This window comes from Cryptomeria japonica, chromosome 7, assembly GCF_030272615.1.
Source record: "Cryptomeria japonica chromosome 7, Sugi_1.0, whole genome shotgun sequence".
NCBI classification, from domain to species: Eukaryota; Viridiplantae; Streptophyta; class Pinopsida; order Cupressales; family Cupressaceae; genus Cryptomeria; species Cryptomeria japonica.
In genome coordinates this window covers 312,878,306-312,894,962 of record NC_081411.1, presented here as the reverse complement: position 1 = coordinate 312,894,962, position 16,657 = coordinate 312,878,306, and the positions used below count along the sequence as shown (strand labels likewise).

The window sequence follows — 16,657 nt, the reverse complement described above, 5'->3', positions numbered from 1 at the left end:
TCATAAGCATACTATGATCCTTTTTTAACCAAGAAATTTTATAAGGATTTATTTTTGGTATGCAAACAAGCTTTGATTTTTTTACCATCTCTATACTTACCAAGTTATTAGTGGACCCTCCATCAACAATCACCTTGCACACTTTATCTTTGCATTTTCATTCTGTTTGAAATACACTGTTTCTCCTCTGATCAACTATAGTGATTTCTTTGTCTCTAGCTATCACATGTGGTCTTTTTCAACATTAAATTCTCACCTTTCTCTGCTTCCACTTCTTCTATTAGGGGTTCTTCTTTTTCTTCTTCTTTAGACACCATTGTTCTCTTGGAGTTTTGAGGTTAATTCATAGCTCTATGAGGCTCACTGCAAATATAGCATTTCAAGGGTCTCCAACCCCTAGAAAATTGTTGTCCTCATCCTCTCCTCTAATGACACCTCCTCCTTTGAAGTTTGCATACACGTTATCCACTCAATCTTCTTCATTGGTTGATTTAGATGAACTTGCTCTTTTCCTACTTGAATTACCACCTCTTTTGTTGGGTTGTTTTTTTATTCTATTCAATTTCTCCTCTTCTATTAAAGCTAATTGACAAGTCTCATCTATGGAATTCACCTTCAATAAGGTTAACTTATTTTTCAGCTACAATTTAAGTCCATTAATATACCTAGCCATAGTATACTCATTGTCTTCTTGCAAGTTAGTTCTAATTTATAGCTTCATAAATTCTTCAGTGTAGGCAGATATAAAGGACTCCTTTTGTTTTAAAAACTGAAATTCCCTAAAACACTTCTTTTACTACTAATAATCTTAAGGCATGGATCTAGCCTTTAAATTCTTCAACAACTTTGGCCACAACTTAATTTTCTCCTTTCCTTGACACCCCTGGTGTTTTCAAGATTATCCCACTATAGCATTGCATGAGACTTCATCTTTGAAGCTTTAATCTTCACCCTATATGGTTCCTCTTCCACAATCTCTTCCATATCATAGTACTTTTCTAGGTCTTGAATCCAATCCAAGGACACCTCGGGATTTAGTTCACATTTATAATCAAGAATCCCAACCTTGACTCTAGTTCCTTGTTTGTTGATGGCCACAATAAATTTTTCCATTGGTCTATGACTACTACTCACCCTCTTTGAACTTCTTGTTCTTCTTTAGAGTCCTCATGTAACAACCTAGCCTCCAAGTCTTGCAACCTTCAAGGTACTTCCTCCAAGGCATCATATCTCAATCTAGCATTCCTCTAGTCTCTTTGTCCCCAAGCCATACGAGCTCCTCTCTGAACCATTTTCAGTTTTTCTTTCATACCAAACTGATTTAGATCCTACAAGCAAACAATTCTATTCTATGTATAATAGAAAGAAAAATGATAAAATGAACCAAAATAAACAAAAACGAACTGAACTGCATAATGTGCATTCTTAGAACTTCTTTATTTCTTCCCATATAAAATTACAGCCTCCAAAAATAACTAATTCCTACAATTATCAGCCAATCCCATTTTATTGAGTGACTAATCCTAAACTCCCCCATAGAGATTACAATGCAAACAGCTCCTTAAATGGAGAATCTTTGCCTTATTTCACTCCTACGTACCCTTCCAAATTGCTAAAAAAGGCTACTAAAGTAACTCAACAAAACTCTACATTAACCAAATCATGGGACAGCTGTTACAAAGAAGATCAGTCAAGACAGCTAGTTGAATAAACGACTAAAAACTTATAGTTAAGCCCCAAAAGGACCCAGAAAATAGTCACCCACAACTGAACGTGAATGACTGGTAGACTAGTGCTCCGCATCAACACGCCTTGTAAACAAAATGCTCCAAGGCAAATTGAAATCGGTCTATCAAAGAGGAAGAAACGGCCATCTGGATTCGTAAATAGTTATACGAGATTAAGTTCTTCTAATTAACTAGTGTTGTTCCACCAATGTTTACATTCATACACAGAACAAAAGGCCTCTAAGCAAGTCAGAAGCAAAAGTATCCCTGCGGCCACAACAGTGAGGAGCTTCCATGAACCAAATATGTATTTGCTTATGTTCTTCTTAACGGCAACGGGCCATCTCTTGTGATAATGCTTGTTGACATCCGCTATAACTTGATCCAAATGTTTTACTTTCGTCAATTTCACGCATCTACCCAAGCCATTCCACAGGCTTGCCACTTTCTCGTCGTCTGCCAGATGATTGTAGATAATTCCGTTTTTTCTCAGAAGCCGAACATCTTCCTCTTTGTCGATGATGCCGTTCATGAAATCACTATAACGAGTGAAGATCAAATCACCAGGAGCCGCCGAAGCTTCGAACGCCACCAAATTCCTGAGAACTACTTCCGTGCTCGAATCCAACCTCAATTTGGGAAGATAAAGAGTTGCAGTCCTCGGGTCGAAGCGAATTGTGGTAAGGTCTCCCTCGGTTGGAAGGAATTTTACTCCTACTGAGTATAAATTGGAGACGGAGGGAATCGCTAATTCATCACGCGTAGGAGGAGTTTCCGCATAGGAATATTCTCTCTCCTCATCTTTCTCCTCATCTTTTTCCTCTTTGCGCTTAATTGAAAGAGTTCCAAAAGCGGAGACAAGATGCGTGGACATCTGTGTCACCAACTGGACCGGCTTTCCTTTCAAGACACCCTCAGGGAGTGCCGAGACAAGTTGATCAAGGCTGATTTCTAACGAAGAAAGGGCTTTCCATAAAGCTTTCAGAGCACGCGTTATGTACGTTGAATCCGGGGACAGGACAATCCCGTCATCATTCTTCTTAGAAATGGTATCGTCCATGTCTGGAGCAGGGACAATAGAGTAGTAGAACACCTCCAATATGTGACCCCTCTCTTTTATACGCAGCCTTGAACTATCCCGCATCTTCAACATAAATGGTGACCATTCCCTACAGGCGCGAGTCACCAATTTGCAGAGCCTTTCTTCCGCCTTATCTTGAGAACCCAGCTCCATTTCGAGCAGCTTCTGCAAGAGAAACAAAGGTAACTGATTCTCTAGCATCATCAGATCTCTGATAATCGCATTGTGGATTGCGCTCCTCCCAGTTGGATCCAAAACTCTGCCCAGTAGCTTACCGTGGGAAGACACTTGTGAAGAAGGCTGGTCTGCCCGTTCGACTTGGAACTGCAAGCAGTCAAGCACGAAGGAGGCGTCAAGAGCCATAAGCCATGCCAGGGTTTCCTTATTGTAGTCGAGATATTTGTGGTAGCAGTTCCTGATCTGCCAGTCGTACTTCTTCACTTCTTCCACTACTGATTCGAACTTGCAGCCACCGGTTAGCGTCTTCTCAAACCTTCGCACAGCAGATACTTTATAACTCTCCATTTCGTACAGCTGTGATCTAGAATGGTGATATGGTCCAATGGAGACGCACTGCGGAATATACGCTTCTGGCGTCATTGCCAACAACTCCTTGGGCACACCAAAAACGGATATGCAAATCTCCTTTTCTTCTTTTTGCTCGCCATGTATTTGCAGACCTTCCTTTATTTGAATAAGCCAGAGATCCTGATCGAACTTTACTTCTTCGGCGTTCTTTAATTCCATGATTCCAAGTGGAGATTGGATTAGAGATCAGAGAAAGCAAGTGGACAACGACGAAATGAAAAATAGGTAATCAAAAGCTCCAATTTAGCAAACAAATGGGAAGAGAGTCGTATTTGTAGCTTCAGCCTCGGCTCCAGCGAACAAAGAATCTTTACATTCCCGGAAATTTCTCTACTTCCAGCGAGAATAGAAAACCTCAGTTTCAGAGAAATTTCTGTAAAACCCCACAAGGTAAATGCTTTACAATTAAGATTCTATTCAAAGTCCGAAGTCTGCTTTTACTCACTTAGTCGCATACGTTGGAGAGAGGGCCCATCAAATCTAATGTAATGAAATAAAGGTTTACTAACAGTGTAGTAGGTTTCAGACGATTGCATGATGAAATATGTGTACTTATTCTACGGTTTAACAGGGAAGAGTTTGAAGTTGAAATATGTTCCTCAAGCAGCCTCTTTAGTCTAAGAAATCTTGTCAAATTGCTTATGCGGGAAGAGGGCCCATAATAAAACCATGAAATCAATTTCCCCTCGTTTACATTGAACGAATTGGAGGACTTCCATCTTTCCTTAAATTTTTATTTTCACATTCGAAAATGGTTTTTTTTTTTTTTTTTTAAATTTAAAATTAATTCAAATCGATGCTTTTAATTAATGTGATTAGGTTCTTTATCAAGTTATATCAAAAAATGTCTTTTAGTCAATGGACCTGTGGTCTAATTGGTCAATTTCAATGGCTCCAAACGAGTCCACTAGGGATCAAGTCTTGTTGAGTTAGGCTCATGTCTCCGTATTGGGTGTCAAAATCTACTTTGTGAAGGCCCTTGCTAGGCTAATGTGCTCACAACCTTTGTACCCTTGCTACTAGGCTTGGACCTCATAAAACAAAAAATATGGCTTCCTTTGTTCATAGCTACTAATGAGATAAATAGGGTGTTAATAACTAATTTTTTAATTTGTTGTAAATACAAGGAAATATTAAGCATCCTTGATAGTGAGTCAAGTCAGTTTGACAACTTCATAATAAAAGAATGTTTTATTTTAAAATATTAATCTAGAGATGCTTGTAATATTTTTTCATATATCATTAAATTATTATTTTAATATTTAAATTCTCTTGTTTGATATAATCTGATGATAACTATGATCTTATGACTTCTTATAAAAGTACTTAATTGTAGGGGCTAAATTAGAACATTGGACAAAGAACCTCATGAATAATTGTCATATCTTCTCAATAGCAATTTTTTTTTTTTTAAATAATATTAAAAATATAATTATAAATCAACTTATATCAATAAAATCACATTCAAAATTTCTTTTATCATTATATGAAAAAATCTATTGTGGATGATTGCATGGTGGAAATAATTTTAAGGAAATTAATCTTTCTAGTCCAATGCATTAGATTCTCATAATTCAATCATCTAATAATTCTACCCATTTATATAGTTTTGTGCATATTAGACATCAACTTTTTGTCATGGCATTCTAGTAGTCAAGATCAACATAAAATATATTTTTTAGGTTTAAGTATACTTTATCTGCTTAGATCCACTTTCCCTAACCATGACTCAAGGTTTGGAAATGCATTTTGTTAATCCTTATATTTCTTATAGAATTGAATTTATTCATATCCTTTCATTCAATAATAGATGGTTAGTTGGAGGTTTTAAGCATACAATATAATATTTTTTACACATTTATAATTTTGTACATTTTAGTCTTAAGATAAAAGCCTATTCAACATCAATCATGCTTACACAATTGATATAGGTTATAGTTCTTTTTGGACATTTCTTGGGTTATAGCTTGATATTACCACCTCATGTGTAATTTTTCACATAATAAAATGAATTAAAAATCACATAATTTCAATTATAGAAGGTTTAGAGAGATTATTAACATATATTGTAGACTCACTCACATTCATTCAAAAAATATAAAGAGTTCCATGAATTTAACGACACACCTCACTCATTCAAGGTTGGCAACAAATTATAATAGCATTTCTAAATGAATACACCAGTAGTTCACATTAGTAGTTTAAAACTATGTGGAATCGGGTATACACTATTTTTTATGTAGCTAGTGAGAAAAACATAGTTCTTGATCACTTACAATACTTTAACTTCCATCCTATTATTTAGCCAAGATAAACTAAACATCATTTAGTTGTTGAACATCAACAACATTATTTCATTGGATTAGAACATAATAAAAGCTAGTACGCATTATAAAATCATAAATTACCTCACCTTTTAGAGAGGCCTAAAGCAAAGCAGCATCCATACCAATTAAATTTGTATAATCCTTAATATATTTGTGTTTAATTTTTATATTTTATTGAAAATATAATGGGAAACATGAATTTTCAAGTTATGTTGAATGGTTTCAGAATACTTATGCAAGACTCCAATATAATTTTTGAATGGTATTCTTCAAGAATTCCAAAGTTTGACATACATAAGAATCCTATTATGAAGGTGATTAGAACAAGTATTATCTTTTATATGTAAATTATACAATTAGATAATTGTTTAAACTAATTAAAAAAATATTTCAAGGTTAAAGAAAAGCAAGGTGAGGATAAAAATATTACCCTATAATTTAGAACTTTTATCTAGGGTTGGTAGTTTGAACCATACTAATTTTCTTAGGTTTAAATCCTCATAACAAGATTGTAGGTAACCAATATTATAATAGCTCACAATAAGCTTCATCAAAATGTATTAAGTAATTGATAAATGAATTATAATGGTATTTTAATCACTAAGATCCTAGACCAGAAGGTCAAAACCCTTAGTGAGATTTCTAATATAATTATCCATGTGACATGAAAACTTAGCTAGGAATTTTTAATATAGCTACTGTAAAGCGGAAAATCGCGAGCGAACCCTAAGTGTTCCCCCCACCACTCCGAGGAGAGGGGAAGGAGGTCACTAGGGTTGACGGTTTTCACTTAGGAGAGACTTTACATTCAAAAGAGGGGTTGAAACCCACAAGATCCAATCCCACACAATGCAAGATTGGATTCTAAATGAGTTTCAAGGGTTAAGACAGCAAGGTTACCCTCTTTTGTAAAGAATGTAGATAGAAGGATTAAGCTAGGAATGCATGAAAAGTGAGAAAGATTCGCTTATAGACAGAGATAGGGATATAGGATGAAGCTGCGGACCTGGAATTAGCAGTAAAATGTCGAGACGGCCCTGTCCTGCAAATTTGAGTGAAAGTTGATGGGACGATGGCGCCCGGAGTGCACACGGTCCTCTGAAAAATCCGCAAAACGAAGCGGGATCTGTTCGTCTCTGCACAAGGATTCTAGATCTTCAATTTCAGTCGCGTACCTGCAACCTACACACAAAAAAGCGAAGACGATTGGGGGGTTAGGGATTAGGGGTTTGCCCTTAGGTCAAACCCCGGTTTTGGAATTAACCAAGAAATGAGAAATGTTGTAAATGTAAATGATTGTAATGTAAAACAAGTACTAGTACCTTGTTGTAAGAATGTTTGTATTCTTACATGCGAAGGTGTAGATGTTGTTGTATGTTGTATGTTGTATGTGATCTCCTCTTCAATGGTTGAATCCTTGTCTTGAATGCAACACTTAGCCTTGAATGGAGATTTAGAATGATCAATTGCTTGAAGGAATGCTTGAATGCTTGAATGCTTGAATGTTCGAGTATCGTTTCCATGCCTTTTTCCCGTCTTTTCCTCTTACCAAAATGGGAGAGGAAATGTAGTTTATATACTTGTCAATTAGGGCTGATAGACTGATTTTCCCGACCTTAGGCTGACCAGGAAACATTATTTTCCAATTTGCAAACAAAAGGACCCGAAGCCCCAATAGAGACTGGGCCCAAAATAGGGCCAGGGACCAGGGCGCTGGGCACCCTAGTCCTGAAGGACCAGGGCGCTGGGCGCTCTGGTCCCACCTCCCGAGACAGCAGGGTGCAAGGAGGATCAGGCCAGGGTGCTGGAAAAATGCAGTTTTTAGTGTCATGAACAAGTTTCGGGGTCTCCATTCAGGTTCAATGTTGCATCGCCATCGTGAAGACCCAAATGCAGTCGAAATTGCAAGTGTCACAATTTTAGGATGCTACATTTAGCCCCCACTTTAGCGGGAGTATGTATGCTCATACTTTCGGTAAAGTACAAGGAAACAATATTGAAAAACTTTCACCACGTCAAGGAGGCAAGATACACCAAGCCCCCAGTGGACTAAGGATCTTATGACTTTGATTGACAAAGTAAAAGGGAAGATCATGAGGGAGAACCATGACTGTCAGTAGTAAGGTTCCCTCACTATGAGTCATGCAAGAAAAATACCAAAATTTTTCAAGGCAAAGCTAAGTTCACCAAGAAATTTTCAAGTATCCTGAAGGGATAGATGGGGTGTATGCCCCCCTACATTAAAGTGATCGCACATGCCTCAATAGGGGTGATTTCTTTAAGGTAGTGATACACATAAGAAATGAGAAGGGAAAGGAGCACGTTATCACAAAGATTTAGCCCCCAAGTGTGAGATAAACCCAAGGATAATAGACACAAAACAGAAAGCACGAGGTGACTTCACTTTCCTCAGGGTCAGTATGCTATATGATCGTTCATGTATATCATATGTATGTATGCATAATTGTTCTTCATTCCCCAATCAAGGAAGGTCACCTAGAAGAAGGGAACACATGTGTCTTCTGAGTCAGCATGAGTGAGACCAAAAGAGATCTCAATGCTTTGCATCGTCCTCAAGTAGACAACACTAAGGACAACAAATAGAAGAATGAGAATAACACATAGAAGAAGTAACAAAAGAGAGGAGGAGAGAGTCTGCTATGCTAATGAAACTAGTCTAGCATGTCATCTACCCCCCGATCTTGCTGATCAATGTTTCGGGAAGGTAGGGAACACGCTAGAGGAGGAACATCCAACACAGCAGATGGAGCTATCACAAGATCCAAACAAGGGCTATGTTCATGTTCCAAGCCACACTGTTCTTATCTAGGAGCTAGGATAAGTGCTTTAGAAAATTCATTAGATAGATGGTTATCAACATCAACAAGTTCATATTCACTATCAAAAGCAAGAGAAGTAACATTTTCATCATAAATAACATTTTCATCTATATCATCATCAAGATTTATAAAATTAGGATCTTTAACTCACACAGGATCAAGACCATCATGCATCTTATGTTTAGGAGATTTTGGCTCAATTTCCGGCTGAGGAGAAAATGGAATAATGCTTGTTGAAGGTGTTTTTGGGGATTGCAAAGTTTGAGAAGCAGCTGCTTGAGCTCTAAGACGATGCTTTCATCGGCGTTCACATGCAGAACAATTTCGTCTAGTCTTAGTAGGAAGTGGAGAAGATTGAGGAGGAGGAATATTCTCATCCTTATCACTTGGGTGTTTAGGTTGTGGTCTCCTAGGCTGAATAATAGGAGAAGAGGAAGGTCTCTTTTCTCTATAAAAGGAAGGAGGAGGAACTGCTCCATATAAAGGAGGAATATTTGGTTTAGGAAGGAGACCAAGTCCATCATGACGAGGAGGTATAGGTCTACTTTTAGAAAGTTTATTCGGCATAGACATACTCACATCCATAGGGATGGGTTGGGAATCTTCTTGAGGAAAGACATTAGTTTTATCTTTCAAAGGAAGAACTTCCTTCTCAAGAATGATAGGAATATCAAGTTTAGGTGTTCTAGGTTTACTTAGAGATAGAATCATATCTGTTTTCCACTTTTGATAAGATTTGAAAAGATGATCACTTTGCGGAGGAAGAGATTGGAATTGTTTAGGCCAAAAATAATCAATAGGAATGCTAGAAGTTCTTTCAGCTGGTTTAAAGAGACTATGATTGACAGTAACAACTTCACTATTATGGGGAAATTTCAAACACTTGTGAATAGGAGAAGCAATAGCTTTCATGGAAGATAGCCAAGGATAGCCAAGCTTCACAGGAAATTGTTCAGAAGAAGGAATAATAGCAAAGTTTACATCAAGGGATTTGCTATGAACCTCAATAGGTAATGTAATAGAACCGATTGCAGGAGAAGAAAATGCATCAAATAATTTCACAACCACATTTGTTTTGTCATAGATCACTTGATTCAATTGCAAAGTAAAAAGAAATTCTTCAGTAATAACATTAACCATGCAAGCAGGATCAATAAGCACTCCACGACAAGGTGTATTCTTGACTTTTGCAACTATGTATAAAGGACCATCAGGTGCCCTGATAGTTTCACTAGAATCAAATGTGATGGAAGGTTCTTTAGGGTTTTCTTGCTGCTCTACAAAGTTAATCACATTCGGAGCCATAGACACAAGACCATCAGATGAGAGAGAGGAATCATTAGCCTCAATCGCATTAGAGGTATGAGAAGGTAATGGATCAGTAAAAATCTAAAGATTTTGGTTAGGAGGAGCTACAGATGTGTTGCCTTTATCATTCACTCTAGAAACAGAGATAGTATTATTATCAATCAAATTTTGAATTTTACCCTTTAAAGCAAAACATTTTTCAGTATCATGCCCATGTTGACGATGAAATTGACAAAAAGATTTGTTATCAAAATAGGGTGAATTAATCTTTGCAGGATCTATTTGCTTTACAGGAGGGAGAGTAAGAACATTTTGTTCCAATAACTTATTCATAATACTATGCAATGATTCATTCAAAGGAGTAAATTTTCTTTCTTTCTTGAAAAACTTAGCAATAGGAGGCACACCTGATGCTCCATTCACATTGTTGTTGATGATGTTTTCATTGAACTTGATGGATTCTCTGTTCGGTTTAAACTTTCCAAATGGTTGTTGACTACTATCACCCTTATCACTCGGAGCCATAGGATTTGCTTGTTCCATTTGACTCACAGTCAGTTGATAATTGTGAAGAGTTGCACACAACTGTTGGAAAGAAGTAAACTCAGAAAATAGAAGTTTGTCTCGAATATCTTTTTGTAAATTAGAAATAAAAATTCTTTGAATATCATTGTCAGGCACTGGAAAAGAAATTTGAGCATACAAATGCTTATATCTACCAATGAAATCAGTCACTTTTTCTTTAACACCTTGTTTACAATGCATTAAATCAATCAAAGTAACTTTAGGACTTATATTGTTTTGAAATTGTTGAATGAAAGCATTTGCAAGTTGTTCGAAAGAAGTAATAGAATAAGAAGGCAACAAGCAATACCATTGTAGGGCTTTATCTCTTAATGTTCTAGTAAACAGTTTTGCAAGCAACCTTTGGTCATAAGCAAAATTGGTACATATTGTTTGAAAAGTCTTAACATGTGTTAGAGGATCACCTTTACCATTATAAAGCTCCAAATGTAGGATTTCAACATGTTTAGGAGGGATAGCTCGAACAATGTCAAGAGAAAGTGGGCTCGCAACATCAAATGTGGGCACACTAAACTTAGATTGATTCATAGACGCAATTTGTTGCTGTAAAGAAGAGACAGTTTGTGCAAGATTGTTAATGGTTGCTTCAGTCGAAGAATTCATATTAGACGTGTTAGATTGAGATGGAGGTATTATATTATTGAAAGAAGGTATTGATTGAGAGTAAGGTGGCAGGACACTATGATAGTTAGTCATAGGGGATGATTGGAAAGGAGGAACACTACAAGGAGGAATGGAATGGTTAAATGAATTGCCCCCTTGCGTCATGTTCATTTGTGGAGATATAATAGGAACACTCATTGAAGGAATGAATGAAGCAGTTGGATTGAATGAAGGAAGAGGGTTTATTGAAGAGGAAGGATTGCCCCCATGACTAGTGATCATAGGGGGAATGTCTTGTATAGAAGTAGTCATTATGTTTGATGTAAAGGTAGGTATGCTAGCAATAGAAGTTGTTAAAGGAACAAAATGATTGACTTGAGTGGGAGGTTGTGTGTATCCTAAAGTTTCAGCACAACTCTTCATAGGCATCACATTCGAATCCACAATGTGTGCAATACCACGCAAAATATCAATTCCATTCTTATCACTTTGAACCATATGTTTTAGACCCACAATTAATGAAAGAGCTTGACTATCGGGATACTCTTGAGACATCCATTGCTGAAAATCATCAAATTGGTTATCCAATTTTGAAAGTTGTTCTACAGAAACCTCACGAAGAGCTTCGTCATCATTAAGAGGATTAGAGGAATTACCCGCGTCCTCGTTAAAAAGGCTATTCAAATTAGGTTCCATCTCCTCGGTAATTAAACCTCGGAAAGACTTAATTCTAAGGCTTCGTCTAACGGGAATAGTGTAAGTAGGACTTATTGTTGTAAAACTCATGCACTAGAGAGGGAGAGAAGATTTTGAATTTAGAGGTAGCAAATTTCAATAAAATCAGCCAATCTCCTAGTTTTAAGCTATTAAATGCAATCACGACAATCTCCTGAAATTTCGAAAAAAATGTCAGGGACCGTGGCGCTCGGAGTGCACACGGTCCTCTCAACTTTTTTTGAAATTTGCAGGGATGAAAGTTATGATGATTTTAGAGCTAATCTGAAAAAATTGAGTGATTTTACGATCTGTAGATAGGCCAAATTAAAGTTGCAATCTCAAAATTGAACCCTACCAAGATTGTCCAAAAATGCAAAATTTGAATTTTGAAAAAAAAGAGGAAAACTAAAATTTTGAATTTTATGATTTTAGAGGGAATACCAAAAGCAATGCAAGTTTTGAATTTTAAAAGTTGACTCAATTTCATGCAAAATTAAATTTTGAAAGCGGAAATCAAAGTTGTTGTAATTAAACACTTAATTTCAAAAATCACAAATTGCAAGAATTTGAATAAAGCACTGAAATTTCGAATGAACGCCAACACACTTTTCAGATTTAGGACAGTAAAAACATAATTTTGACACAAAATTTCAATTTCGACAATTTTTGAATGATTAGAAACCTTAATCCAAGCAATCCCTAGACCAACTTTGACTTTAATTTTGAAAGTGTTAGAATTGATGAAATCAGCCAAAATTCTGGATTTTAGCAGAAAAATACAGTAAGATCTAACTCCCAAAATTTTGGAAAAAATGTCGGGGACGATGGTGCTCGGGGTGCACACGGTCCTCGCAACTTTTTTCCAAATTTTCAGGGATGAAAGATATTATGATTTTGTTGTGGAATCCAAAGTTACAGCTGATTTGGAGATGTTTTGATCAGTGAAATTGTCGGTCAAATGTTGAATCAAGAGGGTTTTAAAAATTAGGGTTTTGATAATTAACCACTTAATTTTCAGAATTAAAGCACAAATATGAATTGACAATTTGTAATAGAAGGGTAGATTTGAAACAAGCATTAACATTTAGACATTTCGCAAGCTTAATTACTAAAAAGAAAATTTAGGGTTTTTATGCAATTAACCTCTAAAATTTGCAAAAGATCAAACATGGAAATCTAATCAAGGAATCCAATTTTCAGATCTAACCATGAATAATCAGAAAGGATGTTCACGTCGGGTTCACCAAAATGTAAAGCGGAAAATTGCGAGCGAACCCTAAGTGTTCCCCCCACCACTCCGAGGAGAGGGGAAGGAGGTCACTAGGGTTGACGGTTTTCACTTAGGAGAGACTTTACATTCAAAAGAGGGGTTGAAACCCACAAGATCCAATCCCACACAATGCAAGATTGGATTCTAAATGAGTTTCAAGGGTTAAGACAGCAAGGCTACCCTCTTTTGTAAAGAATGTAGATAGAAAGATTAAGCTAGGAATGCATGAAAAGTGAGAAAGATTCGCTTATAGATAGAGATAGGGATATAGGATGAAGCTGCGGACCTGGAATTAGTAGTAAAATGTCTAGACAGCGCTGTCCTGCAAATTTGAGTGAAAGTTGACGAGACGATGGCGCCCAGAGTGCACACGGTCCTCCGAAAAATCTGCAAAATGAAGGGGGATCTGTTCCTCTCTGCACAAGGATTCCAGATCTTCAATTTCAGCCGCGTACCTGCAACCTACACACAGAAAAGCGAAGATGATTGGGGGGTTAGGGATTAGGGGTTTGCCCTTAGGTCAAACCCCAGTTTTGGAATTAACCAAGAAATGAGAAATGCTATAAATGTAAATGATTGTAATGTAAAACAAGTACTAGTACCTTGTTGTAAGAATGTTTGTATTCTTACATGCGAAGGTGTAGATGTTGTTGTATATTGTATGTTGTATGTGATCTCCTCTTCAATGGTTGAATCCTTGTCTTGAATGCAACACTTAGCCTTGAATGGAGATTTAGAATGATCAATTGCTTGAAGGAATGCTTGAATGCTTGAATGCTTGAATGTTCGAGTATCATTTCCACGCCTTTTTCCCGTCTTTTCCTCTTACCAAAATGGGAGAGGAAATGTAGTTTATATACTTGTCAATTAGGGCTGATAGACTGATTTTCCCGACCTTAGGTCAACCAGGAAACATTATTTTCCAATTTGCAAACAAAAGGACCCGAAGCCCCAAAAGAGATTGGGCCCAAAATAGGGCCAGGGACTAGGGCCAGGGCGGTCTAGTCCCACCTCCCGGGATAGCAGGGTGCAAGGAGGATCAGGCCAGGGTGCTGGAAAAATGCAGTTTTTAGTGTCATGAACAAGTTTCAGGGTCTCCATTCAGGTTCAGTGTTGCATCGCCATCATGAAGACCCAAATGCAGTCGAAATTGCAAGTGTCACAATTTTAGGATGCTATAGCTACTAGAACTAGAATTAACAAAAAGTTTTAACTACATATCCCATATTGTGACATGTACTTTAGTTAATGACAAGAGTTTTCATTTTTTATGTAGTTGTAGTACATAAAATTATAATAAATGGATTAATTAAGGGTACTTAAGTTCTTATAGTTTTCACCATTAGAATAATTATATTTATGTCTAATCTAATTACAAAACTATTTATTGTAAGTATCATGATTTCTATCTTTCTAATTTTAACAATACCATCTAGTAAAGCTATGAGATTTCCACAATCCATTTTGCATTTCTAGTGTATTTTTTTCTGGATTCGATTGTGTGTATATTTTTCCATCCAGAAAAATATACACACAATCGAATCCAGAAAAAAATACACTAGAAATACCATCTAGTACCAAAGTCATCCTAAATTTTGATGATTTGGCCAATTGGTGGATGCATTTTCATGTTTAAATAATTAAGTAGAAATAAAAGAATGAGAAATTTGGCATGTTGTAATTAGTAAAAATAGTGGTTGATTGATATTGAAATTATTATGTTGTTTCAACACACACTAAATAGAAATTAACCATGTATATATGTAGACTAAACCCTAAAGAAATCAACCAAACTTATAACAAATCATTTGATGGTATGATGAAAGAACAAGGATCCAGTCAACTACTGATAGGGCAGGGGGGGTGAATCAGTAGACAGAAAAACTGATAAACTTCACCAATCTCAAAATCAATTTCTCAAATTAAACTTAGAAATATCAATGCAATATCACTGTCAAGTTAAATCGGTTGACTGTTACAATAGATTAATAGTAAACAACTTGAAACTCACAAATATCCAAATACTTTTACTGACGTAAGTAAAAATTCATTTCATATTGCTGTCGGTTATCATGACTTATCAAAGTGGATTAAGTAGTTAAGAAGATCAACCATAGAAAACATAACCACAAAAACATTCACCAATTGACACAATATTTTTGACGTAGAAACCTAAATGGGAAAAACAATGGCGAGATGAGACTCACAAGATAACTATTTGAACTCTTCTAAAGTTTGCCCTATTAGGAGCCAAGTCTGTTAAAGCTTTACAAATAGTTCTATTGAGAATAGATCCTATTAAGGACCACCCGATTAACGGATTGACTATAATGCCTTGTTAGAAGAAATACCCTTTGAGGAGTAACCTCTATAAAGGATTTGAAATCCAAGCTAATGGATCACCTTGTTAGAGGATTTGAATAGCACCAAGCTTGTTAGAGCTTATCCAGTTAGGGGATTTCAATCTACTATAATTGTTAGAAAATAACAGGAGTTTGTTGATCTGTTTGAATAGCACTACACTTGTTTGTTCAGATCCTTTTCATGTTCCTATCTTCCTTTACTCAAACTGTAAATACACCATCCAGTTCGGCAACCACATAGTCAACTAAAACTTTGCCAACTCTGAAACTAAATAACTCATCAACCTTATAAAGAAATCAGCTAGGCCAGTAACAAAATAATAACCTAACCAACATACAGATTACAAACAAGTCAGTTCAAGTATGACCATTGGATTACATAACAATCTCTACACATCATTCAAGAAAGCCTCAACTGCTCCTTGATCATCGCTTCATCAAACTTAGTAGCTCATCACGCACTTTGCATTACATGCAATATACTTACTCATTCCCAAGACAAAAACCATTACCTCAACATGCCAAAAACACTTTGAAAATCTCTTCATACAATATATATACGTGACATAATCATTTTCGGTCACCATTAGATCATAAACCAATATAACCAATTCACCAAACTTAATCGGTTAGGGTTTATCAAAACAATAGGTAGGGTTTACTAGTTCAATTCTCCAATTCTTAGCAATACCGGTTCACTCCACAAACTTACCTATCGATTACAGTTTCCTTTCACTAGCTCTTCCTACCAGTTATAAAACAACAATACAACAATATCATTACCGGTTAATTGACATCAATGACAACATAACATTTCATTAATGCAATCTTCATGCAAATGCCAACAATCTCCCCCTTTGGCATTAATGGCAATATAAATATCAATACCATTGATTGTTGTGATTGTGAAATAAGAATGTTGGTACTCTCCTTGTCTTCGGCTTGTCACTGGTTCTTCTCCCATAATCACATAGTTCTTCTCCCCCTTTGAAAACAATGGCAAATTGAAAGTAAAACATGCAATTTAAAACTTCACTGTTTAGTATCAACAACCTGCAAATTAATGCTCTCCCTGTGGAATAAATCCACTTCTACATCAATCATGCTATAAAATTTTGCAAGTAGCTCTGGGATTGATGTACACTACATCATGCTCAATTGACCTCATGAAGGGGTACAACCCCTAGCTGACTTCTAAGATACTCAAAAGTAGTCTTAGGCAGAGGTTTAGTAAAGATATCTACAAGC

The 16,657-nt window shown here is 36.4% G+C and overlaps 1 protein-coding gene across 1 annotated transcript; it reads right to left on the bottom strand.

The window, feature by feature from the left end:
- Nucleotides 1-1,914: 1,914 nt before the first annotated feature.
- On the bottom strand, nucleotides 1,915-3,555 carry LOC131047269 (putative UPF0481 protein At3g02645). Its single transcript, XM_057981133.1, has one exon. The coding sequence runs from the start codon at nucleotides 3,553-3,555 to the stop codon at nucleotides 1,915-1,917; it is 1,641 nt and encodes a 546-aa protein (XP_057837116.1).
- Between the last annotated feature and the right edge of the window lie 13,102 nt (nucleotides 3,556-16,657).